Source organism: Rhamphochromis sp. 'chilingali' (assembly GCF_963969265.1).
Source record: "Rhamphochromis sp. 'chilingali' genome assembly, chromosome: 2".
Taxonomy (NCBI): domain Eukaryota; kingdom Metazoa; phylum Chordata; class Actinopteri; order Cichliformes; family Cichlidae; genus Rhamphochromis; species Rhamphochromis sp. 'chilingali'.
Genome location: NC_137930.1, coordinates 45,361,696 through 45,388,646, shown reverse-complemented (window position 1 = coordinate 45,388,646; position 26,951 = coordinate 45,361,696). Strand labels below are relative to the sequence as shown.

Here is a 26,951-nt window from a genome sequence, read left to right as displayed (position 1 = left end):
TGGAGCGTCTTTGGCTGCTAAGCAACTAGCCAAACCACTATGTCGACAGAGCGCCAGAGTATAACCTTACCTGATTGGTCGGGGAAAAAACATTGACGAATCAAAACTGAGATTGTTAACCTTGAAACTGGACTTTTGATATTGCGGTTTAAAAAGATGTCGCTGAATCGGAGCATCGGCAACGCAGAGGTAACGTTGGGGAAGAAAAACAGCACTAGTTATTTTATTTACACGCTAAGTGGCATTACTGCACTGTCGAAAAATCCATTAACTTAATGCGGCTACAGCATGAGCAACAAAAAATAATGTAGCCCTTCCAAAGAGGTAGCTAGTCGGCTATATTGGTGTCAGTGTTACCGTATCAACGGTAGTGCACCTGTTAAAATGACAGCATTAGCTAGATTACTCACTACTATTGAAAAGGTGCTCTTTATTCTAGACTGTACGATTTGCGTTTAAGCTATCACAGCTAACGCTAACGTGTCGTTCTTTTCTCCCTGCAGTACATGAAGAAAAAGATACCGAAAAACGCAAAGTATGAGCATGTGAAAACGAGGCTTGACACAGGTACATATGCAAGATTTACGTGACTGTGTAGCTTATTTTGACACACAGTTTGAATGCTCTTTAACTTCCTTATATATGTTAATGTCACGGTTTATTTCCCAGGATGTAGTCTCACGAAGTATATGGAAAGACTGGAGGAGATTAAAAAAAGTGAGTAACCTGTCTTTAAGAATTTCGTGATTGCAGTATCCTTATAAGCGTTCTCATAACAGCAGTGTGCATCAATATTAAAAGCACTCTGAATGATTCCATATGTGATCCTTTTGACTGCAAACCATGAAAACAAGCATCCATGCAAAAGCCTTTCTGGACAAACAAACACCCAATAAAAGAACAACAAAAAGGTATTAAACGTGGATCATTAATGCTCTGATACATTTATCTGGCTTCTTAATGACTACCAGTCACTCTCAGTCCTAAAACTCACATATCAGTGTTCCTGCACACAAGTACTCTGCATGCCAACACCCTCATGGACTGAGATGTGCACCTGCTTACTCCACTGGGCCTAAGTGAAACACAAAACATCTGTTCCTCCAGGCAGCTGGTCATAATAGTACAAAATCCCTGTTTAATGTACCGCCCCCTTGTGCCACCTCCCACACAGTTGCATCAAAAATAACAGCTCTCTTAGGCGATAACCAACTATACTTATTCCTTACTCTTTTATGTTCTATAACCGAGATCTATACTTTATCTTTCTCACCAGTTACAATAAAAATCGATTATTTTTACAGTTTCAGTGTCTTCCTTGACAATGGCAACATTTTTGACCCAAGTAGTACAAAACAGTTGTTCTGCCCACTGGTCTGCTAGCCTGCTACTTTTGACTATTGGTCATGTAACATCAGTTCAGCCTTGTGGCAAGTTACAAATGAGGTCTTTTCTTTATAAAGTGAAAACATGGCTCAAATAGCACACCTTGGCAGAACTCTAAGATCCATGCACTTTCCTTAAGTGCACAAGACCTGTTTACTGTACATTCAAGGCAAGATTTCCCAACCTGGCACTCCCAATTTCTTAATAATCAATGGGTGTCTCCTTGCTCTCTGTGTACTGTCAAAAGGTAAAAGAGTGAGGTGCTAACCTATTGATATAGCCCAGTTTAATAAATCAAATTTGTGGACAGTGATTTTTTTTCCTTCTGATTTCTCAGGGGTAAGAGACCCTGATCCCTCCATTCTCTGAAGCAGATTGTACCACTGTTCACATTTTTTCCTCTGCGGGACTGAACCCAGTCTTAAGGGACATACTGGCAAGGTGCCAGCAAGGGTCTTTTGTCACAGTGCGAATTACTGAGGTCTGAATGGTAATAATACCAGCATTAGCTGCACTGATAAAAACAGGCTGAGCAGTTTGATTTGAGCACTGGGGTGGTAGCTTTAGTGGTAAGGTAGAATGGGAACAGACACGTTAGAGTTGTGGCTCTGGCTACGTCCACACTAATGCGTTTTTTCATTTGAAAACGCATCATTTTCTCTGCGTTTTGGCTTCCCGTCCACACTGAGACGGCGTTTTTGCTGAAGGAAAATGCAGCATTTTGAAAACGCTCTCGAAAACGCATACATTTGAAGACAGTGCTTTCGCGTCACAGCAAAAACGAAGACTTTTTGAAAACGATGACACATTTTAGTCATGTGATGCAGTCATGTGGCCAATTAAACTAAGATAGCGGAGGGCAGATGTTTTGTTTGCTCTCAATTTTGACAGCCCTACTAAAGATTAATATCAGTCTGTACATGCTCCAGATAGCTTTTCTTCAAATTCTTTAACTCTCACTCGCTTTTACAACTTTGTACTTTTGTGTTACGCACAGCAACAACTCCACCTCAATGTTAGTCCATTGAAAAAAAACTCGGTGCTTTTCCTCAACATTTTGCCGCAACATTTCAAAGAGCGGCAAAGTAAATAAATGACAAACAGAAATGAGGCAGGCTGAATCGTCTTGCGTTTCACGCATGCGCAATACTGGAACGTAAGCGTTTTCGGCCGTTTACGTCCACACGTACACGGGTATTTTTGAAAACAGAGATTTTCCGTTTTCGTTTTAAAAAATAATCCCGTCCACACATAAAGGCAGAAATGAAGGAAAACGCTGCTAGGAACATGCCAAAGCAGCAGGTGGCGCTATATTCCTAACCGTGTAGAAATGTTGGCCAATCAGAAGTCTAGAAGCCTTGGTGGGAAAAAGTAAACAAAGCTGGGGCATAGAAGCAGAACCGAGTGGTATGTGTGGAGGGACAGTAACTGTGTGTATATGTAAGCATTTAAACACTGCAGAGAGTACAATTAACAGTAACAGTATTGTAGAAATTCATTTCACCGAAACAATAACGTGGCGCACAGTGTGACGTCAAAAAAGGCGCACATCTTTGACACTGCGTTTTCTCCGTTTTTCTCGTCCACACGTAAATGCAAAAACGGAGTTTTAGAAAATATCCACCCTGGCCGGAGTTTTTAAAAATCTCCGTTTTCAGTGATCAAAAACGCCGTTTACGTGTGGACGAAAGGTGCAAACGCATAGAAAAATCTGCGTTTTCAAAAATACCCGGGTACGTGTGGGCATAGCGACTGAAAACGCTAGTGTGGATGCGGGGCGTTTTCAAATCTATCTGGTCCAGTGTGGACGTAGCCTCTGTGAAGCAATGGAAGGGGATAAAGAAATACAGGACCTGATAGACCCAGGTGAATTTGAACTACTAAGGCTGCACGCAGTGGCTAACTCTATTATACTCTTTGGTTCACACTTATCAATTACATTAGACTTCACAGGAAGCATTTACGTTCATCTTCAAGGGTTATTCAAAAAGAGCAGCTATCATCAAGACTGATGGTTTTCAGCGTTGCATATATATTAGATTCATGCATTTGTTTTCTTTCCATTTAAGATTACAGGTATCGAAAAGATGAAATCTTCAAACGATTAAAAGTGACAACATTTGCACAACTGGTAAGCATGAAAATTGACTTTTTCCAGAACTGTAACATTCTGTAAGTTTGGTGTTGCAATCAGTGGAAAGTCTACCGACCAACTTGATCATAGATGGTGATTAAACAAATGGCTCTCTGTTTATTGATATTTCTTCTTTTATTTTCCACAAGCTTCAGGATGTGTATTTCTTTTGTTACACTTTCATTTATAATTTTGTTTAAAAAAATTTCTTCTCCTTTATCTTCAAAATGTTCTTTTCCACACCAGATACTGCAGGTGGCCTCTGTTTCCGACCTGAATGAAAATGAAAAAGATAGTGAATCTCACAGTCCAGAAGGTAATAGTTGCAGTCAGAATTACTTGTTCACTTAGCATGACTTACTGACAGTAGCTGACAGTGTATTGTAATGTATGGTTATTGATTTGTAGATGGTCTGCGGTTGGAGTCTGGAGGAGACTCAGAGTTCGCGTCTGAACACACCAATGGCTCTTTGCTGGCATCAGACTGTCAGGAGACAGGAGATGCCAATGAAGTCTGCTACACTGCTAGGTCAACTCTTCTAAGGTCATTTACAGCACTCCGTAAACCTTTACAGAGTATACCATACTATTTGTATTTGGACAGACAAACTTTATTATGACAAAATTTACTATTATTATTACTGTTTATATTAAAATGTATCCTAAGGCAACAGTAAATATCATTACATTGTATTTCCTTTTTAAAGATTTTGAAACTTTCTCGATGCAGTATCTGACTTCTATATGAAGTCAATTTTCTTTTTCCAGGAGTCTAATTTGTATTTGCAACTGCACTAGCAGATAGATCAGATCTGGATGGGTATTACATTGTGAGTTCACCCATTTCAAGATGTCTTTTGATATCTACCCACATGTATTTCATGGTTAATAGATGGCTTATAAAGTCTTGAGAATTGAACTTTCTATGGTGGCCTTGAGAGGTCAAATGGACTGCAACAAAACATTGAAAAAGCACACAAAACACAACATAAGTTGAATAAAACACAACGGAAGTAGAAAAAAACCCCCAGCAAAAGCTGAATGAAACAACAGAAATAAAAAGAAAAATGCTAAAACATTCCAAAATAAAATGGATGTGTTTCTGGGGACACAATAAGGTGACGGATGAGATACAGAAATAGCAGAAACAAAAACATGCAAAGGATTGCACTGACACTTTTTTTTTTTTTAAAGTGATAGGTTTGTTGTCCTTGGATGCCTCCATTTTTTTTCTAAGTGATTTAAATATTGACTTATGTCGTTGTTTACATTTTGCACAACATCCCAAATTTTTCTTCTGGGAAGTGTTTTGTAGAACGATACAAAGAGAGTTTGTTGACAGCCAACCTGCGTTACATTATCAGCCTCTGTCACACCCAGCACATAACAATCGCTACATTAACCCCAAGCACACCTGAAATTTACACCCACTGTTCATTATCTGTTTACATACAACATGCTTTTTGCACCTAAGGGCATCTGTTTGTCCAAAAACCCTACATCCCTGTTTATTTCACACTTAATGACCTCCCTCACTCTGTTCTTAGCATCCCATACTCTCCAATCATTATCATCATTATCATCATCGTGCACTTTAAATAGGAATCCCACAGGTGTAATTCTATTGGTGGCCTCTCTGAAGGAGACAGACTGCCATTGTAATGGGAGTCCTTTGGAGCATACGTCACCCTGTGCTTGGGGACAGATGGAGACAGAAATAAGGGCAGCACTGGGTTAAACTTGTGATGCGCTGTTTGACAAACTCTTATTAGGCCTTCTGTCCTTTATGAGACAAAGTGACTACTCTACTATATTGACTCAACACTGCTGTCACCAGGCTTTTATAGTCATATGTCAGGAGAAGTTAAATGAGTGGAAATGATTTGTAGCCCGTGTTAGACTAAAATTAACTGTAGAGGGTGTCGAGTGGGTGAACTGGGTGAATCACATCAGGAAAAAAGTATAGTGTCAGTATCAGGTTTTAGTCTTTGCCTCAGTGTACAGATAATAATGTGCTCTGTCCACACAATATATACCTCCGATCTTACAATTAAATTATCCGTTATTTTCATATGTTGGATACTCAGTTCTTTAGCATCCCTGAGTTATAAATGTGACAGTTGCCAGACTCAGAAAAACTACAATATAAAATGCAAGAAGCTGCAGACAGTCTGAGGCTCTCCAATCTTTGACCTTTCAGTGTCATTAGTGGTGTGGGAGAGCTGAATATAGACAGGAACAATCAAAAGATGGCAAGTGAGTTGGTGTCCAGCCCAGAGCCAACTGACAGGCCCTACACCGATTGCCCCTACCTGCTGCTGGATGTGAGAGATCGTGACGAGTATGACTGCTGCCACATCATTAGCGGTAGGTAAACATGAAGCTGGATCATTGAACTCCTTGTACAAAAAAATGACATTTTTAATTTCAATTGTCTGTCTTTCATGCAGCACACAGTTTTCCAATTGCCATGCTATCTCGGACAATGAACCCCTACACCAAAGAAGTGCTGGAATACGTATCCTTTTATAGTCACATCGCAAATTTGGCAGCTGTTAATCTTTCATGTTACAAATGTGAATAGCAACACTTAACTACTGACTGTACCTTAACCCACCAGCGGTGTAGAAAAATGCCCCAGGGAAGATCATCATTGTATATGATGAGGATGAGAGAATAGCTAGCCAGGCAGCTACCACCATGTGTGAACGAGGGTTTGAGAATCTGTTTATGCTCAGTGGAGGTAAGCTCTAATATCACTGGAGCCTTTTAAAGTACTTTCTCTAGAAGTAATCCGTTTCATAGCGAACATGTGATATGTGTCCAGGTGTGAACCTGCCAAGCATATATGTTTTCCAATGAACTCAGAGACTGTGGCCAAAATGCACCGTTGCCCCTTTCTGCAGCAGCTCTGGGATGTAAACACTAACGTCTACAATTATTAAAAATAAGTTTTGTAAAACCAAGCCTTTGTCTTCATGTGTCTTGCCTTGCCAGGTCTCAGAGTAATCGCTCAGAAATTTCCAAGCGGTATGACAACAGGCTCCATCCCTGCCTCATGCCTGTCCTCTCCTACATCATCAAAAGGGAAAAAATGCAACGCGTCACATCATCCGGCACGAGCAGCAGAGAAGAGGTGGCGGTTCACATCAGACGAGCTGGCCAAGATCCAGGAACAGCTGGAGGAAATACTCATCCCCAGTAACTCTAACAGTAAGAAGACACTGTTAAAGATTTAAAATCCAACTGGAAATCCAATTTGTAGAACACAGCAGTTGGTAGCCACTTGCTGCATTTCCAGAATTTTCTCCTTTTAAACTATTAAAACAACGGTTTTTGTTCCTGTATTACGGTATTTAAAACCTTATGTCCCATATGCAGTATTTTCTATTTCATAGACTACTGAGGTTGAAGCTAAATACTTATTTGATTGTTCCAGTTGTTGTTGTTGTTGTTGTTGTTGTTATTAATATCATTATTATTATTATTATTATCATTATTATTAACAATAAAAATAATAGTATTACCATATTGCTTCCATAAAGTGATGCTATGGCCCATGTTTACTGCAGGTCGAATGTCCAGCCGAATGTCAACCAGCAGTGCCCGATCTACTGCATCAAGTCGTTACAGTTCGTCTACAAGTGGTAGAGGCACTGCGCGAGTTCAGAGCAGTAGATCCTGGAAATAACCCCACTCCTTTCTTAACCACAGATGTTAACAAATATACCTCTAAATAACAGTCCATGTCTTTCAGTTAAATCTAGCATTCAGCTGGATCCAGTATCATTTGTGGAAGAAACTAAATAACTAAATAAAAAGTCAGCTTTCCTCCAGAATGTTCTCTGAATGCTAACATTTCCCTTAAATATATTTCTGTATGTTGGAAATATCATGCTAATCACTTTACAACCAGCACACTAGTAAGACGTTCAAATCTAGATAGTTGTGTGACTCTGCATATAAAAACTATGTTAGGAACAACACAGATGTTTTATTTGAGACTCTGAACGGTTTCCAGTTGATTTCTTAACAGTCTTTCAAAGTGAACCTGAGATCAAAGGACTTTTCTCACACGTATAACACTATTCATCAGTTTTCACCAGCTAATAAATCTGCACAAATAAATCTGTGCATGGTCTGGTCATATTTTGGTATTTCGGCTGGAGCCAGGAAAAAAATGAATGTTAATATGACATGAAGCATATGCTGGAAATCTCTTTATGAAATGAAGTGTAATGTATTGGACAAGTGATGTTATAGAGTTTAATCCAGTTTATTAGGTTTTGAAAAGTTGTGCTGTATTTTTGTAACTTTTGTCTTTCTATTATGACAGTTCACCAACAGTCTTTAACTGCAGTTTCAGCATTTTAGTGTATTTTTTTAATCTAAAGTACTGTGAAATGTTCACATTGTGTGATTAATGGAAACCTTCACACTGACATGCATGACACAGATCAGTCACTAAAGAAAATATATGATCGTTTTTGTCGTGGCCAGAGCATATTTATTACAAGCATTGCCTACATCTTAAGAGCAATATTGTGATTTGTGGCCTGTTGTTTGCATGTTAGTGACTTTACATGTGCTTTCCCTGTCAAGTGCATTTTTTTCTAACCATCTTTTCACCATCTGTCTTAAATTGTTTACATGATTTTATTTGTAATGAATATCAAATAAAGGGTAAAATGGTTTTCCTGTACCTTTTTTGTTTGTTTTATTTGACCCACCACCTACTTTCACATAGGTACTGCTGTGGTTTCATCTGAGATGCATAAAATTACCTTTTGTAATTAAAATGTCACATACATTATATGTACTACTGCAGTGGTGAATGTTTATATTAAATATGGCCAAATGGCAATGACAACAAGGTTCAAGCGAGTCTTATTCCACACAGACAATAATGCAGTCTTCACTTCAGCTTAATGCAATGTGTTCTTCTTGTGAATCTTCATGATGCCGGTGATTTCAGTGTTTGATATGACCATTTCAGACACATGTCTGAACTTGAGCATAGTTTCTATTTGCAGCTGGTAGCCAATAACAAACAAAAGAAGTGATCCCACAGGTCCTACCTTGTAGGAATCCCTTGGGTAGAGCCTCGAGGGCAAGCATTAGGTGCTTGGGCCTTGGCCCATGGGGCCTGGCCGAGCTGAGCCTGAAGAAACTACTTGGGTCAGTCCTGCTGTGAGTCAACTACCCCAGAAGAGTGGACATAGGGGATCAGTGATTTGTGAATGGGGCGGCAGTCAGAGGTGGAAGTCCTGGGCCTCTGATCCCCGGTTTCCAAAATTGGCATGTGGCACATGGAACATCACTTCATACAACTAGCCTAGGTGACGTATTCTATTTTAACCTCGGGATTTCCAGGCCATACTCCTCACCGATGTTTCTGTATACTATGCTAACCACTTGGCTAAAGTGCCTCATGTATGTCCTGCCTGATAGCATCTTGCACCCTGCTGTTATGTGTTAAATTGTGTCCGGGTCATTGTTGCACACCCTGCACCCGGGGTCTTGGCCGATGTGGTAGAGCACAGACTCTGTTCATCTTGTGCTTAGAGTTTGTTGCTGTGCTGCTATGATTAGTGCCTCTGTGTTGTCTTTCAGTCCAGCCACTGGTAGGAATGTCAACCACTCCTATCTGACAGTGGTGCATACCGTGCAGGGTATGTACTCCTGACTGTATTTTTGTGCCAAAAACTCTGACCAAGTAAAGATGATTATTTCTGTCTGAAATTGCAAAATGTGAACATGACCTTGCAAATATTAATTGCGATCATATTACATCAATAGATAATTTGGATCTGTGTTGTTATTCCATGATGACGTTTTGAGTGAAATAACAATTAAATATATACAAACAAAAAACATCAAATGCAAGCAAAGGGAGACAGCTTTACCATGATTGAATAGTGAAGTACACAAACTTAAACAGAAATAAGATTTTGCTTTAAAAACAGCATTGACTACCGAAATCAACACTGATCACATGATATATAAAAGCCTGAGAAATAAAGTAGTCCTGAAATTATGTAAAGCTAAAGCTTTATATTGCACTGCTCTTATGGAAAAAGCTAAAGATCATAATATTTCACTTTGGAATCACTTAAATAACTTAATAAATAGATCATCGAGTCGGAAGGAAATTAAGGAAAAATTTAAATGGTACAGTTATTACAGATAAAGGTTGTTTCATTAAAAGATACAGGAATTTACTGACATTTACAGCTTTAAAATTTGTCAGTTAGAAATAGAAGATGAAAATGAATGGAAAGGGGTATTAATTACTCCAGTTTTTAAAGGAGAGGACAATGATTTGATATGCAACTATGATCCAATTTCCATACTTCCTGTTCTGTCGAAGATACTTGAGAAAAGTGTCGCTACATACAGTTGATCAATTAGAGACTAAGCGACATCTTCATCCAGTATAGATAAGATAAGATAGAACTTTATTAATCCCTCAGGTGGGTTCCTCTGGGAAGTTTGGTTTTAGACTAAAATGTTTTACAGAAACTGCAAATTTCTACTTTGTTGAAAATATTAAATAATTTTTAGATGATGATAGTGTTGTGGGGGCAGCGTTTCTTGACCTAAAAAGGCATCTGGCGCTGTCAGCTATGACATACTTTTCTCTTAATTGTTTTTAATTTGATTTATCAAAACAAGCAGTTTATTGGATTGTGTAATATCATCACACAGGATAGCAGTGTTTGAAGGTTGACCAAGAGATGTCATCTTTGTTGGGAAATAAAATGGGTCTTCTCCAAGAATCCCTCCTGCGCCCACTGGGGTGGGATTGTACTACTAGAAGGCAACATTGCAGACACTGAGGGGAGCTACAAGTATCTGGGAAGCCCACAGGCAAATAGGAACACTAAAGCAGCTATTGGGAAAGCTGCATCCACCAAATACCTCCAGAGAATAAGGGAAGTCCTGAGGAGTCAGTTGCATGCAAAGAACAAAATCTGCGCAATTAACACCTACACCCTGCTTGTCATCAGGTACTCTGCTGGGATAATAAGCTTGCCAAAGGAGGTGACGAGAAAGACGAGAAAGTCCTTATCATGTATGGAGGGTTTCACCCCAAATCCAGCATCATGAGACGTCACTCACTAAGAACTAATGAGTATCAGAACCACTGTCCAGGATCAGAAAAAAAAGTACATCAGGAAGTTTGCCACAGCTGACCATGTGCTTAGTGAACATCACAGGCAGCATAAACCTGAGAAACAAGAGGAGCAAAGGGGGGAACCATCATGGAAGACAGGTCCTACTGCACAGTATGTACCACCGTAAGATAGGAGGAATGGCTGAAATCCAGAATTCCTACCAGTGGCTGGACAAAGCTGGACTGAAAGACAACACAGAGGCACGAATTATGGCAGCACAGGAACAAACTCTATAGCACAAGATGAACAGAGTCTGTGCTCTACCACATCGGCCAAGACCCTGGGTGCAGGGTGTGCAACAATGGCCCAGAGACAGTTCAGCACATAACAGCAGGGTGCAAGATGCTAGCAGGCAGGACATACATGGACCTCCATAACTGGAGGCTGGCATAATATACAGGAACATCTGTGCCAAGTATGGTCTGGAAATCCCAAGGTCAGAATTGTCATGGTCCTGGGCCATGTTGGCCCAGTATTCTTAGTTTTCATGTATTTTTGTATTTTGTTCCTTATTTAGGCCATGTTTCCTGAGTTGCCCTGGTGTGTTGTTCCCTAAGTGTTTTCCCTTCGTGACTCTTACCCCCTGTGTGCCCCTCTGTGTATTCATGAGCCCTCATCTCTCTTTGTGTTTATTCTATGTTTTCCCCAGCCCGTTATGTCTGTGTTTTCCCCGTGCTCTCTCTCCTCCTGTCTGAACCTCTGTACTTCCTGTTTTACTTTGCCCGTCTCCCGCCAGTGTGGTGTTCACTCCTGCTGTGTCTTGTTATGATTATCAGTGTCACCTGTGTTCCCCGTGTGCTCCCACTTCCCTCGTTAACCCTCTGTGTATTTATGTCTGCATCTCCCTCAGTTTTGTGTCGTGTTCTCCCTCATGCTGCGTGGATTTCCCTGTGTCTCTCTGCGAGTGTTAGTTTATGGTTCCCAGTTTAAGTTTTGTATTTCCTACGTTCTGCCTCTCCAGCATTAAAGCTGTGATTTTTGAGTTCATCCCCGAGTCTGTGAGTTTTGCAATTTGGGTCCTCCTCCTGCCTGCCACACAGCGATCCATGACAAGAATGGGATATACCCCCTAGTGTTGTTGAGAATGGCCGAGCTAAGATCCTGTGGAACTTCCAGTTACAGACAAAATGGTGATGGCTAACTGACCGGACATAGTAGCGGTGCACACATAATCAGCCTTAGTGATAGACTCGAGTTCAAAGGATATGACTATGTGGATTTTCATTTTTTAACCCCTTAATATTAAACACCTTCATTTAGAAATTGCATTTTGTCTTTATTTGTGTTAACTTTGTCTAATATTTAAATTTGTTTGATGATCTGAAACAATAACGTGTGACAAACATACAAAAAATAGGAAATTGGAAAGGGGGCAAACACATTTTTTCACACCACTGTAAATGTAAAATGTAGTTTAAAAAAAGGTTCAATACTGCCTTTAGTAATTGTAAAAAAAAAAAAAAAAAAGATCTTGCATAAATACTGTATTTGTGCAATAGAATCTAAATTAAATCATAATACATGGAAGTACCAATTTCAATGCATGATCATTTATTTCTTTGTAACTTTCACAATGGCTAAAAATCCACTGAATATAACAACTGTGATTTTAGTCTTGAAGATGATGCTTAAGTGGTTATATTTGTACACAGATCAGTATGGGTTCTTGAGGGTGTGATCCATGATGGTCATCAGAGCCAGCCAAGTCTCCTGAGCGGTGGGGATGATCTCAGATGCAGGGAGGAGGAAGCCATAGCGGCCAGTGTCCCTCAGCTCAAAGGTGTACGAGTACTTGATTCCCTGGTTGTAAGCCCAGTCAATGCTCCCACCACCGGCTTGGTCTACAAACAAGCAGTTTTACCATAAGTACAAAACAGGGATTTTTTGATGGCTAAGTCACTAGTTTTCAATATCTAATAATTACTTTACATTTTGATTTTGATAGCAGTAGAACACAAGTAGTAGTAGTTTTGATTGGTAAGTGTTTTCCTTTCACCAGTCATATTGTAAGACAAAAGCGAGCAAGAAAAAAACATAAATATTCAGTGTGGTCAAACATGTCTCCCTTTTAAGATGTTTTGCAGACACTTACAGATGGCGTTGATGATGCTACCAAATTTGTAGGAAGTACCATACAGGGATGCCAGATCAGTGACAGCCTTTTGTGCTAGGTTATCCTATATCAAGAGACTTCCATCAAACTTTTTCAAATTAATGTTATACATGTTTACATTACAGGCAAACACAAGGTCTAAGAGGTTAAATGACTGGTACTAGACCCAGTTTGATCATGAAAACATTTTTAAGGTTTTCTTTTCTTTATTTATTTTTTTACCAGCTCAGTATAGTCCTTGATCGGAGTCCTGGTGTAGCCATAGGGAAACATGAGCAACTGAGAATAGGAGTGGATGGAGATGAAGGCCTTAATGTTGTGAGAGTTCACAAATCTCACAATGGAATTGACCTCAGACTCAGACTGAGCTCTGGGTCCACGATAGGTCTGTGAACAGGGGTTGCCACTGGAACCAGGTCCTACACATGATGATAAAACAGAAAAAAAAGAAACTATCTTAAAAACGTCTAAATTTGGGTCACATCCTAAGTTTAATGGGGTTTAAAACCTGGTATAGAATACTCTGCAAAAACACCAAAACTTAGACACATTTTCATCCATTAATAAATTCAGTGCCATTTTCATATTGTAAATTATTTTAAATTTTTTTTAAATAAAATACTAAAACAAAGCTGAATATATCAAAACCAATTGACTAACTAAATAAACAAATAAGTAACTATTCCCCCTGAAAAAAAAAACAATGACAATGTCATCTCACATATTTTTCCCACAGTCATGAAGGAATTCAAATACATGCACTTCTTGACTCCTTTCCCTTTACTCTCTGGTCCAGCTCATCCCAAAAAGTTTCATATGGATTAAAGTTAGGTGTTTTGTAAGGGCTAGCTCACATGATACAGTGCTGTTTCCTGCTGGTACTTTGGTCATAGAATGGACCGTTCAAGGTCTAAGTTTCCATTGGCCTAATTTTCTTTCTTGTATTTTTAGCTTAAGCAGCACTTGGTTCTCTCAGCTAGGATTTATTTGCGTGGCATGAATCACAAAAAGAAACTCTGGAAAATCCTTATGTGTGCTCTAATCTGAGCTGGTCTGTGCTTTTACAGTGGGGCAAAAAAGTATTTAGTCAGCCACCGATTGTGCAAGTTCCCCCACTTAAAATGATGACAGAGGTCAGTAATTTGCACCAGAGGTACACTTCAACTGTGAGAGACAGAATGTGAAAAAAAAATCCATGAATTCACATGGTAGGATTTGTAAAGAATTTATTCGTAAATTAGGGTGGAAAATAAGTATTTGGTCACCTCAAACATGGAAAATCTCTGGCTCTCACAGACCTGTAACGTCTTCTGTAAGAAGCTTTTCTGTCCCCCACTCGTTACCTGTATGAATGGCACCTGTTTGAACTCATCATCTGTATAAAAGACACCTGTCCACAGCCTCAAACAGTCAGACTCCAAACTCCGCCATGGCCAAGACCAAAGAGCTTTCGAAGGACACCAGGAAAAGTATTGTAGACCTGCACCAGACTGGGAAGAGTGAATCTACAATAGGCAAGCAGCTGGGTGTGAAAAAATCAACTGTGGGAGCAATCATCAGAAAATGGAAGACATACAAGACCACTGATAATCTCCCTCGATCTGGGGCTCCACGCAAGATCTCATCCCGTGGGGTCAAAATGAGAACGGTGAGCAAAGATCCCAGAACCACACGGGGGGACCTGGTGAATGACCTGCAGAGAGCTGGGACCAAAGTAACAAAGGTCACCATCAGTAACACACTACAACGGCAGGGAATCAAATCCCGCAGTGCCAGACGTGTTCCGCTGCTGAAGACAGTGCATGTCCAGGCCCGTCTGAAGTTTGCCAGAGAGCACATGGATGATACAGCAGAGGATTGGGAGAATGTCATGTGGTCAGATGAAACCAAAGTAGAACTTTTTGGTATAAACTCAACTCGTCGTGTTTGGAGGACGAAGAATAGTGAGTTGCATCCCAAGAACACCATACCTACTGTGAAGCATGGGGGTGGAAACATCATGCTATGGGGCTGTTTTTCTGCCAAGGGGACAGGACGACTGATCCGTGTTAAGGACAGAATGAATGGGGCCATGCATCGTGAGATTTTGAGCCAAAACCTCCTTCCATCAGTGAGAACTTTGAAGATGAAACGAGGCTGGGTCTTCCAACATGACAATGATCCAAAACACACCGCCCGGGCAACAAAGGAGTGGCTCCGTAAGAAGCATTTGAAAGTCCTGGAGTGGCCTAGCCAGTCTCCAGACCTCAACCCCATAGAAAATCTGTGGCAGGAGTTGAAAGTCCGTGTTGCTCGGCGACAGCCCCAAAACATCGCTGTTCTCGAGAAGATCTGCATGGAGGAATGGGCCAAAATACCAGCTACTGTGTGTGCAAACCTGGTAAAGACCTATAGTAAACGTTTGACCTCTGTTATTGCCAACAAAGGTTATGTTACAAAGTATTGAGTTGTATTTTTGTTATTGACCAAATACTTATTTTCCACCCTGATTTACGAATAAATTCTTTACAAATCCTACCATGTGGATTCATGGATTTTTTCTTCACATTCTGTCTCTCACAGTTGAAGTGTACCTCTGGTGCAAATTACTGACCTCTGTCATCATTTTAGGTGGGGGAACTTGCACAATCGGTGGCTGACTAAATATTTTTTTGCCCCACTGTAATTGTAAAATTATGGCTGATATTGCCAATGAACTTATCCTTTGCAACAGAGGTCAGCCTTATTCCTTTGCCTTTTCCAGGGAGCCCCTCTTCAGAGCCAGTTTCATCATAGCATTCAAATAAGTGATAGGGCTTTACAAAATATATATATACACACACACATATATATATATATACACACACACACACATATATATATATATACATACACACATATATATATATATATATATACACATACATACATATATATGTGTGTGTGTGTGTGTGTATATATATATATATATATATATATATATATATATGTATGTACGTCGCCCGGATCAACAAGGTCCGCGTCAGGTGTTGAGGAACCAGGGCACCCTGACGAAAAGTGGGCTACTGGAACAAGAAGGCATCGGTGGGCAAGAGACGAAAACAGGGCATTGTTGGAATGCTACTACGCAAGTAACCCTGGCGGAAGGGGCTACATGAATAGGATGAGGGACCTATGGATTCTTCGATACCCAACATCCACAATGACGGCGAAACAACTAGTAGCTCAGTGTTCCAACATTCGAAAGAAGGGACTGCTCTCACAGCTAGAGATTGACGAGGTACAACACAAATGCTACGGCAAGGAGGAGTCAGGACGCCAGGTCAGGGGGGAGATATCATCACCCGAGATTGGGTACATAGCCCCAAGTGCGATAGGAGAAGGATCGTTGAGTGCGAGAGGAACTGACCTGAAAAATAGGATCATGGCCAAGCTTGAAACCTGGATCCCCCGTAGCCGGTTACCAAGATTACGTGAAGTACCCTCAGAAGGTCTGCTAGATGATGTTAATGCAGCACTACGGGCAATACCTACAACCACGATTACCGACACTAACAAGCTCATCTACAATACGGCAACAGTGATCAGTGAGATGCTTGGCTACAAGTTGAACAGCGACAAGGGGCAGTACCCTCCATGGAGAAGGAGGCTAGAGGGCAAGATCAAAGTAGCACGGAGGGAGGTTAGCCAACTAACGGAGTTGCAGAAAGGTGCGACAAATAAGGTGCCTAAGAAATACAGCAAGCTGTCCATACCTGAGGCCTTGGAAACTGCCAAGCAAAGACTCACAGCCTTGGCCAGCCGCTTGAGGAGGTACACCAGAGAGATAGAAGGCAGGAGAATAAACCAGCTGTTCTCTACAGAACCAGCAAAGGTGTACTCTCAGTGGCAAGAGAACAATAAGAGAACAGCACCACCAAGGCTGGAGACGGAGCAATACTGGAAGAGCATATGGGAGAAGGATGCAACCCATAACGGCAATGCTCAGTGGCTAGAGGATCTGAGGGCAGACCACAGCGACCTCCCTGAACAGGGTCCAGTAACCATCACAGTGGCAGATATCCAAGAAAGGGTCTCCAGTATGAAGAGTTGGACAGCACCAGGGCCCGACATGGTTCACGCCTACTGGCTGAAGAAGCTGACTGCACTCCACGAGCGTCTGGCAGCACAAATGAACCAGCTGCTAGTTAACGAGAGACACCCGGAATGGCTAACTGAAGGCCGGACGGTCCTGATCCCCAAGGACCCCAAGAAGGGACCGGTCCCCTCCAACTACCGACCAATAACCTGCCTCAGTACTACATGGAAGCTCCTGTCAGGCATCATATCGGCTAAGATGAACAGGCACATGGGTCAATACATGAGCGGGACACAGAAAGGAATTGGCAAGAATACCAGAGGCGCAAAACACCAGCTACTGGTAGACAGAACAATCAGCCGAGACTGCAAGACCAGACTGACCAACCTGTGCACTGCCTGGATTGATTACAAGAAGGCCTATGACTCAATGCCCCACAGCTGGATACTGGAATGCCTAGAATTGTACAAGATCAATGGGACCCTAAGAGCCTTCATCAGGAACTCAATGGGGATGTGGCGTACAACACTAGAGGCCAACTCCAAGCCCATAGCACAAGTCACCATCAAGTGCGGGATCTACCAAGGAGATGCTCTGTCCCCACTGCTGTTCTGCATAGGCCTGAACCCCCTCAGTGAGATCATTAACAAGACTGGCTACGGATACCGACTACGGAACGGAGCAGTTGTCAGCCACCTCCTGTACATGGATGACATCAAGCTGTATGCCAAGAGTGAACGAGACATCGATTCACTGATCCACACTACCAGGCTATACAGCAATGACATTGGAATGTCGTTCGGACTGGAGAAGTGTAGTCGGATGGTAACAAAGAGAGGGAAGGTAGTCAGAACTGAGGGGATTGAACTACCAGAAGGCAACATTGCAGACATAGAGGACAGTTACAAGTACCTGGGGATCCCGCAGGCAAATGGGAACCATGAAGAGGCCGCTAGAAAGGCTGCAACCACCAAGTACCTGCAGAGGGTCAGGCAAGTCCTGAGGAGTCAGCTGAATGGTAAGAACAAGATCCGGGCCATCAACACATACGCCCTGCCCGTGATCAGGTACCCTGCTGGGGTAATAAGCTGGCCAAAGGAGGAGATAGAAGCCACTGACATAAGGACAAGAAAGCTCCTGACCATGCATGGAGGGTTTCACCCCAAGTCCAGCACCCTGAGGCTGTACGCTAAGCGGAAGGAAGGGGGCCGGGGACTGGTGAGTGTCAGCACCACAGTCCAGGATGAGACAAGGAACATCCAAGAATACATTGGGAAGATGGCCCCAACTGACCGAGTGCTCAGTGAATACCTCAGGCAGCAGAAACCCAAGAAAGAGGAGGGAGACGAGGAACCATCATGGAAGGACAGGCCCCTGCACGGTATGTACCACCGGCAGATAGAGGAGGTGGCTGATATCCAGAAATCCTACCAGTGGCTGGACAAAGCTGGACTGAAAGACAGCACAGAGGCACTAATCATGGCAGCACAAGAACAAGCTCTGAGTACAAGATCCATAGAGGCTGGGGTCTATCACACCAGGCAAGACCCCAGGTGCAGGCTGTGTAAAGATGCCCCAGAGACTATCCAGCACATAACAGCAGGGTGCAAGATGCTAGCAGGCAAGGCATACATGGAACGCCATAACCAAGTGGCCGGCATAGTGTACAGGAACATCTGTGCCGAGTATAACCTAGAAGTCCCGAGGTCAAAATGGGAGATGCCCCCAAGGGTGGTGGAGAATGACCGAGCTAAGATCCTGTGGGACTTCCAGATACAGACGGACAAAATGGTGGTGGCTAACCAACCGGACATAGTGGTGGTAGACAAACAGAAGAAGACAGCCGTAGTGATCGATGTAGCGGTTCCCAATGACAGCAATATCAGGAAGAAGGAACACGAGAAGCTGGAGAAATACCAAGGGCTCAGAGAAGAGCTCGAGAGGATGTGGAGGGTGAAGGTAACGGTGGTCCCCGTGGTAATCGGAGCACTAGGTGCGGTGACTCCCAAGCTAGGCGAGTGGCTCCAGCAGATCCCGGGAAAAACATCGGAGATCTCTGTCCAGAAGAGCGCAGTCCTGGGAACAGCTAAGATACTGCGCAGGACCCTCAAGCTCCCAGGCCTCTGGTAGAGGACCCGAGCTTGAAGGATAAACCGCCCGCAGGGGCGTGCTGGGTGTTATATATATATATATATATATATATATATATATATATATATATATATATATATATATATATATATATATATATATTAAAAAAATCTGATGAACAATATCTGAAACAGGAAGAAATCAAGCAAAGACCTGACATAGGACATGAGAGATGCACTTGACCTTTCAGTTCATAATTCATTAAAATCTCAGCAGAAATGGTCAAATTGGAAAGGTATATTGAAAACCCATTAAAAAATAGAAGCAGGAACTATTCCTCAAGACCACTTAAAGAAATTACAAGAAACTTTGGCTAAGAAATGTCATACTGTGTTAAACAGTGATGGCAGTCATACCAAATATTAATCTTTAAGTTGTTTTTACCATATATACTGTATGTCCGCATAGTGTGTGTTCAATAAATCACTGCACCTATTTCCCACTTTCCTACAAAAATATGAAGAATGAATTGCACAGTACTGTAGTACATACTGAACTATATGTTGTAATTTGCTGCAAAGACATTGTTGTTAATCAAAATAAAGAAAAAATTATATGCATTGTCCAAACATTTACTAGTACTCTATTATTTACAATACTTCATTATTTGTGTGTATTTGCTGATAATTTGTACAAAAAGACAAGAAAGACAAAACTAAGAAATACTTTTTAAAGTCACTTTCTCTTTGTCTGTGGGGTTTTACTAATGTATTGATTTATTTATTTCCATCTTGAGGCTGGAAAAAAGGTGATGTTACTAAAGTTCAAATTTTTTGAAGAACAATACTGAGGAAGTCAGGAATGCCTCGCTCTAAAATGTATTCACAGTAAAAGTAAAACTGCAATAACCTGTTACATGAAAACATGAATACATGCATATTTAGATAAAAGATATACCTCCAAAACCAGCTTTCCAGTTCCTGTTGGGATCAACACCAACACAAAGGGACCCGGGATTAGGTTTTCTGGTCTTACGCCACATACGGGACTGGAAACATCAAAGCATCCCAATATGTGTGGGTTATTAGTTTAATTGTTAGGTATATTTACGTTAAGCTTTGATTTAACTTTAAATAAACACATCCATTATCCATTCAGTCATCAACTACTATGGTGCAGTGGTTAAGACTGTTGCCTCACACACTCTAAAAAGTAATTCAGAGGCTTAGTAAATATCACTATAAATACAGTATAAGTTAGATGAGCCTGATAAAATCTATGAATATTCTTTTAGTAATTATTTGAGTTTGATAAGTTGAAATAAATGTCTAAAATGTTAACTTATATGTTTGTGTTAAATTAAGGTATTCATTTACATTTATCTCAGACAAAAATTCAGCATGTGGTTCACAGAATACCTTCTTTGCATGTACTTAATATTTTTGTTTAAAATTGAATCAAAAGAAATAGGTATCTATACTCATCAGTATCTTGTACCAAAATCATTAATTATTCAAATCAATATTATTTATTGTCAGCAACTACAACTGAAAAGTGTAAGTAAAACACGATATCGTAGAGTAATTGAGTACCATGAGCCTTTTTCATTGTTTTGTTCATTTTGTTTTTTAAATACTCTGAGCTTTTGTGTTTGCTCTCCTGGTTTGCCATTTATCCTTCAAGTATGTAAGGTTTTGAGCTAAAAGGGAAAAGGCTCTTGTCTTTTTAGTGCTTGTTTATTTCGAGTTATTGCCATGTTTATGAAAATTACATTTTCATTTGGAAAAATGTTTAACATGTGGTCATTTTTCATACATGTATTATGAAAAACACAACTACATATTAGGTTGTTTGGTTTTTTTAGACTTAGACTACCAGTGAAATACAATAACATTCATATTTGAAAGTTAGGGGGTGATCAAGAGTCCTCAAGAGATCGTGGCTCAAAGGTTGGCAGTTCATCTTGTAATAGGAAGGTTGCCGGTTCAAGCCCCGGCACCGACAGTCTCGGGCGCCTACTGGTTGCCTACTGGTGGTGGTCAGAGGGCCTGGTGGCGCCACTGTCCGGCAGCCTCGCCTCTGTCAGTGTGCCCAGGGCAGCTGTAGCTGCAATGTAGCTTGCCATCACCAGTGTGTGAATGTGTGTGTGAATGACTGAATGATTCACACACACATTCAGTGTGAATGACTGAATGATTCACACACACCTTCAGTGTGAATGACTGAATGTAGTGTAAAGTGCTTTGGGGTCCATAGGGACTAAGTAAAGCGCTATACAAATACAGGCCATTTACCATATTTAATATTAAGTACAATTTTAATTACGTTCAGTTTACAATATTAAGTAAATGGAACAAAATTTCGGATTAACTGACCATCTCTATTTCAGTTACTTTGACCAAGCATGTCAGTGTTATTTACTCAATTTTTTCATGTTTGTGTAACAACTACAATTATTCATTTCAACTTAACATGTTTAAGCTTTAGTTATATTCAATTGATCAAGTATATTGAACAGATTTGACTGGTTTCGAAACTACTCAATATTTTTAAGTGCAAAAGTGTTGCCTCAAAAATTTTAAGTAAATGTCAGTTTTAGTTTTTAGAGTGCACCAAGGACATTCCTTGTGTGAACTTTACGGGCAATGCTGTGTGGAATTTGTATGATCTCAATTTTCAACTTTTGCTGGTTTCTGCTCCAGTTTCCACCCAAAGACATGTTCATTTAACTGCAAATTCTAAATCCTGTATATGTGACAGGTAACACAGTAGCTGAGCCCCTCGTGAATGACTGAGCTTCTCAGCCTATCACTAAGATAAATCTGCCCACGGTGGAAACATAGAGTGGCAGCCTCATTTTTAAGCTCAGCTCCTTCTTCACCACAACAGATTGCACCAGTTCATATGTAAACCTCCCGTTTCACCCCACATCATAAGACCCCAAGATAGTTAAACTGTCCATATAAATTGTGAACAAAAACTGTGACAGAGGACAGCAGTGCTGGTGTCCAGTATCGGCCAGGAATTGTTGTTTTTTTTAAATTATTGCTGTATTACTGTCAATACAGACCAAGCTCTCACTGCGATTGTACAAATATATAGGATATTACACCTTCTGATAGTACAGAGTTAGGGTTAGAATCATTGTGATGTCCTGGACTTTACAGGGTTTAAACAGCTAGTTTTTGTTTGTTTGAAGATAATATTGTAAAAATGTAACAAATTCATGTCAGTCCCTGAAAATGAAACTATGATGTGAAAAGTCTAACTATGACAGACTCACATTGGTGTGGGTGAAGGCGTAGCCATCAGGGTTGGTCACAATCTCCAGAAAGATGTCCATCTGATTGAGGACTGCGGTGAGTTTAGGGTCACGTCCAAAATCAGTCACAATCTAACAATAAAAATCAAAAGGACACAATTTTGAGTGTAATCAGTTAGCTATTGGAATTTGAAGAGACAGAGAAGATCAAACAACAACAAAAAAAGTATTGATGCTAATAGCCAGACTGCCAAAACACCTTCTGGGCAAACCATAGTCCGCTGGCCTGGGTGACCCATTCTCTTGAGTGGATTCCAGTATCAATCCAGATGGCAGGGCGGTTGGTTCCACCAGTGCTGAACTAAAACATGGGAAAGGAAAGCATGAGGTCCGTCCATCCATCCATGCACCCAGCTAGCCATTCAATTCAGTTCAATTCCATTTATATTTATATACTGCCAAAAAACATCGACAGCAACCTCAAGGCGCTTTATATTATAAGGTAAATGCCCTACAATAATAATCCATCCATTTCTAAAGGCTAATAAATTTAAAGGTACTTGTTGTAATAACAGGGTGTTTGTTCTTTTTAAAGAGCATGCATTCATTGCCATGATATTCATTCAGTTCTTTTTCAATAGCAGGTTTACCTTGAGCACATTAAGGGGACGGTCCTCATAGCTCTGACCAATCACTATCTTGCTCACCAAGTTGGGGTTCTCAGCCACCAGCATGTCCTGAAAGGAGTAGATCTGAAAGACAAGTGAAGTCTTAATAGATAAGCACCAGGTAATTGTTATACAGTGGTCCCTTGTTTATCGCGGGAGATACGTTCTAAAATGACCCGTGAATGATAGGTGAAACCCGCGAAGTAGCCAACTTTATCATTATTATTATTTCATTTTATTTTTTACATTTATTAGATGTCACTAGACACTTTATACACTTTTCTCAGACAGGCGTGAACATTTTCACACTTTTCTCTCCTGTTTAAACACTCTCAAAGTTCAAACCTTCATAGAAAAATAAGTCCAGTATTATAGAATGAAACCAAAGATCAAACCCTGTTTCCAGGTCCAGAACATGGGAATAGAGCAGCTGCGAGAGAATTCAATATTAATGAGTCAATGGTACGGAAGTAGAGGACGCAAGAAGAATGAGTTGAGTAAAGTTTGACTTATCTGACTGTTTGGTTTCGCTTAATTGGCCTTATAATCCGGTGTGCCTTATGGTCCTTCCTTTAGCATGTTCATAAGTCCAACTTTTTGTGCGATGGTTAGCATCTTCCTCTGTCTTTTGGGTGCTACCGCAGGTGCCTTTGGCCATGCAAAATGTTTCGTCGACAGTGTTATGTTTGTTGGGGAGAAAACTTACAAACATACAGTACAGCACTTCAGTCACACTGCTAGCGATCGAAGATTTATGCAAATCTGACAAGCTGAACGCATTCTGTACTGTACAGGAGACACGGCACGGAGATTGATTGACAATGGTCTACAGCCGATCAGGACGCAGAACACAATGCACTGTAAAAACAAAACAAAAACAAAAGCATGCAAAATTGCACAAAAAATCTGCGAAACAGCGAGGCCGCGAAAAGTGAACCGCATTGTAGCGAGGGACCGCTGTACATAGCTCAGCACTCAGAGACTCCACTCTGTGACTTTATGTGGTCTTTCACTTTGTGGCTGAGTTGCTATGGGTCCTAAATGCTTCCTCTTTACAATATTATCACTTATCACAACAGAGAATATCTAGGAGGAAAGACATTTTACAAACTCACAAATGTTTTAAAGGCAGACTGCACAGCTAGGCACTTGATTTAATACACTGGTGACCAGAGATGGGCAGTAACGCATTACTGTAATCTGATTACTTTTTTCAAGTAACAAGTAAAGTAAGGGATTACTATTGCAAAAACGGTAATTAGATTACTGTTACTTTCCTGTAGGAACGCTGCGTTACTGCGTTACTAAAACCGTGATTTTTTTTTGCAAGAACGTCTCATGACAGTGACGTAAGCGAGTGCGACATTGGTGACAACCGCTGTGTGCAGATCAACAATGGATAATATATCGAGTGCGGGAGAGAGTGTGAGCCTGCAGCGTTTAAAGCGTGAAAGTACTGACCTTACTTTGAGTTTGATTCCATAAAAAGTGACAAAAACATTAGTGTCCGTTGTGCGTGGGAAGAAAACTTCTTTTTACAGCAAAAAACCCCCTAAACTTCCGAGCAAGCACCGAGTGCGCTAAGAGGTAATGGGAAATTCACAGAGAAACTCGCAGATTCTTCCACTGATCGCTGCAGCACACCTGCACCAGGGTAAACCTCCGCCTACCCTACTCCTGCTATACAGGTGAAAATAGAGCAAAAGGACCGCTGAGTCTTTGATGTTATTTATTTTCTGCTGTGTTTTACTTGCATCTATTTGAAAGAGTGAGTGTAAACACAAAACATATTTTATTTTATGTGCTGGAATGTGCAGAAAATAGGTTTAAATGTTAAACTAATTTATTCAAGTCAGAATGTTGCATATAATAACAATTTTTTAAAAGATTAAAACTAATAAAACAACTTTTAAAAGGGGACCTTTCCATTTGATTACATTTTGTATGATGGATTATGTAGAAAAAGTAGAATTGGGCTGAAAGATCTATCACTTTATTACCTATTCAGGTTGTAAATCGTGTTTTTAAAAAGTAACTAAGTAACTAAGTAATTAATTACTTTTGAAAATAAGTAATCAGTAAAGTCACGGGATTACTTTTTGGGGGAAGTAATCAGTAATTAGTTACTGATTACTTTTTTCAAGTAACTTAACCAACACTGCTGGTGACAGTTGGAATGAAAACGCCTGAATTCAACTATTGAGCGAAATGGCCAAACATTTTTGTCCATATAGTGTATATGTTGAGAAAAATATGGTAAACATAAGTGAGTAACAAAGTTATTTGCAAGTCTGAAAAAATCATACAACAATAATAAGCAGTTAACGTCACCTTTTCAAAAATCACTGGGCTCCAATACCTGCTATTCTCAGACATATAAGAATATATTGCATATGTTATTGTATATAACCAAGAAAAAAAAAACAATACTCATCACCTTTAGTGCCAAGACTAAGGTCAAAATTATTTTTAAAAAGTTGCTGTCTCAAAATATTTGTAATTATCCTTTTACTTTTTACTTATGAAAAGGAAAAGTGTTTGCTGACCTCACTGAGGTTGTGGTAGCTAGAAAAGTCAAAGTTATCAGTGTTTCTGGGCTCAGGGACATGGGCTAAAGCAGACTCCATTGCTTTTTGCTCCTCATCCAGCAACACCTGCAGGACAGTAGCATAGTTATATGACCTCTATCAGAGAGGTACTCTCAATCTCAAATCCAGGTGCATGAGTCAGTCCAGGTTGATTCCAGGTGTCATACGCTACCTGCAAGTCTTTAATCATGGTGGAGAACTGTATATCGTAGGCTTTCAGGTAACGTTTGACCATCTTTAATTGATGTACTGGAACTCTGATATCCACAGGAAAGCCCACATCACTCACTTCCCTCCAGATGTCAAGCTAAAAGAACAAACAGTCATTATTCCCCAAACTGAGTTGAATTGCAATCAGTTTATTAGAAAAAAAGGTTCGGCATAAAAAAAATGGCGTGTCATGTGACATAACTGAATCTGTTCTTTCTATTTAAATTTTTTTTAGATTTGTCTTGACAGTGATGTCATGGGTGATAAATAACCTCCTGCTCTATCATGTTGTGCAGGTCCTTGATGAGAGACAGATGGCCATCACTCTTTGGAACGAGTCGAAGGACCTGATGCCTGCAAAAAGAGAACCACACTGTTTTACCGTTTTTTACTCAACTCAAGCATTTGCTAAGAAATTGGTACAGAGAGGGTGAAATAATGGTTTCTCAAGCTTGGTGGGTGCTGCTTCTTCAAAAGTTGAACTGTGAGAAATTGTCGTTTGTCGTTTGTTGTTGTTGTTGTTGTTAGTGTTTTCCAATGTCCTAGGCTCTTTCAAGCTGCCATTTTGTATGAAAGGTGCTCTTTAAATAAAACTATTCTGCTTTGAATGGGAATTCATGACTTCCCAGTGTTCAGCTGATTGCATTAGGTTATCAAAGGGGAAGCATTACACTTTAAATAATTAAATGTACAAATATACATATAATATAGCGACAGTACTCTATTAAAGTTTTCAAACGCAAAAATTGCACAAGTGCACCCAGGAGATATGTTGCTGTTTTAAATGCAGTGACTAGTCAGGGTGGTTTAAATCAAAAATGCTGCTGTCATTATTTTTTAACACATCCTTACTTTACTTCTAATGCTCACAGCTTTTACACATTCCCATGTATACAGCTGACTTTCACCCTACTCCAACAGCAGCGAGAGGTTCGGGCTGGCCCACTTACCCATTAAACGTTTCTTTTCCAAGAACAGCCACAAAGAGCACAGCGAATGCGAGGAGCTTCCTCATCGTGGCCAGCATTGTGCGACCAGTTCAGGGTTTAACACCATCTTTTTAAGTGTGCAGAGTCATGTGATCAAGCCACAGCCTTGTTGAAGTTCATGGTTATACATGTTTATCTTTGGCTGACTCACAAGAACGATTGCATCATGGATTTTGACACAGTGAAGTTCTGACCAGTTTGAAAAAAAGGGAAGATTACTCTTTTGCTTTTTTCATTTTATTTTTTTACAGACAGCTTGTGACGTACTACATGGA

At 40.5% G+C, this 26,951-nt stretch overlaps 2 protein-coding genes across 2 annotated transcripts; one reads left to right on the top strand and one right to left on the bottom strand.

Moving 5' to 3' along the window:
* The first annotated feature begins 104 nt into the window (after positions 1-104).
* Positions 105-8,385, top strand: cep41 (centrosomal protein 41). Its single transcript, XM_080876118.1, has 11 exons — positions 105-189; positions 504-567; positions 670-717; positions 3,456-3,517; positions 3,767-3,836; positions 3,929-4,064; positions 5,721-5,887; positions 5,971-6,038; positions 6,149-6,263; positions 6,518-6,733; positions 7,093-8,385. Exons 1-11 carry the CDS (start codon positions 157-159, stop codon positions 7,209-7,211), a joined length of 1,098 nt encoding a protein of 365 aa, XP_080732244.1. The 5' UTR covers positions 105-156; the 3' UTR covers positions 7,212-8,385.
* Positions 8,386-12,194: 3,809 nt separating this feature from the next.
* Positions 12,195-26,775, bottom strand: LOC308392842 (carboxypeptidase A1-like). The gene is made up of 11 exons (XM_080876114.1): positions 26,638-26,775; positions 25,960-26,041; positions 25,650-25,784; positions 25,436-25,543; positions 22,872-22,973; positions 22,481-22,582; positions 22,243-22,353; positions 19,917-20,007; positions 13,034-13,230; positions 12,791-12,875; positions 12,195-12,539 (listed from the first exon to the last, which is right to left on the bottom strand). Exons 1-11 carry the CDS (start codon positions 26,712-26,714, stop codon positions 12,352-12,354), a joined length of 1,278 nt encoding a protein of 425 aa, XP_080732240.1. The 5' UTR covers positions 26,715-26,775; the 3' UTR covers positions 12,195-12,351.
* Between the last annotated feature and the right edge of the window lie 176 nt (positions 26,776-26,951).

Bases quoted from the DNA above. Each gene is read 5' to 3' on its own strand.
- cep41 (XM_080876118.1), top strand. From the start codon at position 157: ATGTCGCTGAATCGGAGCATCGGCAACGCAGAG. The intron at 3,518-3,766 runs GTAAGCATGAAA...TTTCCACACCAG, and splicing joins TGACAACATTTGCACAACTG to ATACTGCAGGTGGCCTCTGT. The intron at 4,065-5,720 runs GTCATTTACAGC...TTGACCTTTCAG, and splicing joins GCTAGGTCAACTCTTCTAAG to TGTCATTAGTGGTGTGGGAG.
- LOC308392842 (XM_080876114.1), bottom strand. From the start codon at position 26,714: ATGCTGGCCACGATGAGGAAGCTCCTCGCATTCGCTGTGCTCTTTGTG. The intron at 26,042-26,637 runs GTAAGTGGGCCA...CTCTTTTTGCAG, and splicing joins GGAAAAGAAACGTTTAATGG to GCATCAGGTCCTTCGACTCG. The intron at 13,231-19,916 runs GTATATCTTTTA...CATCATGTGTAG, and splicing joins CTGGAAAGCTGGTTTTGGAG to GACCTGGTTCCAGTGGCAAC.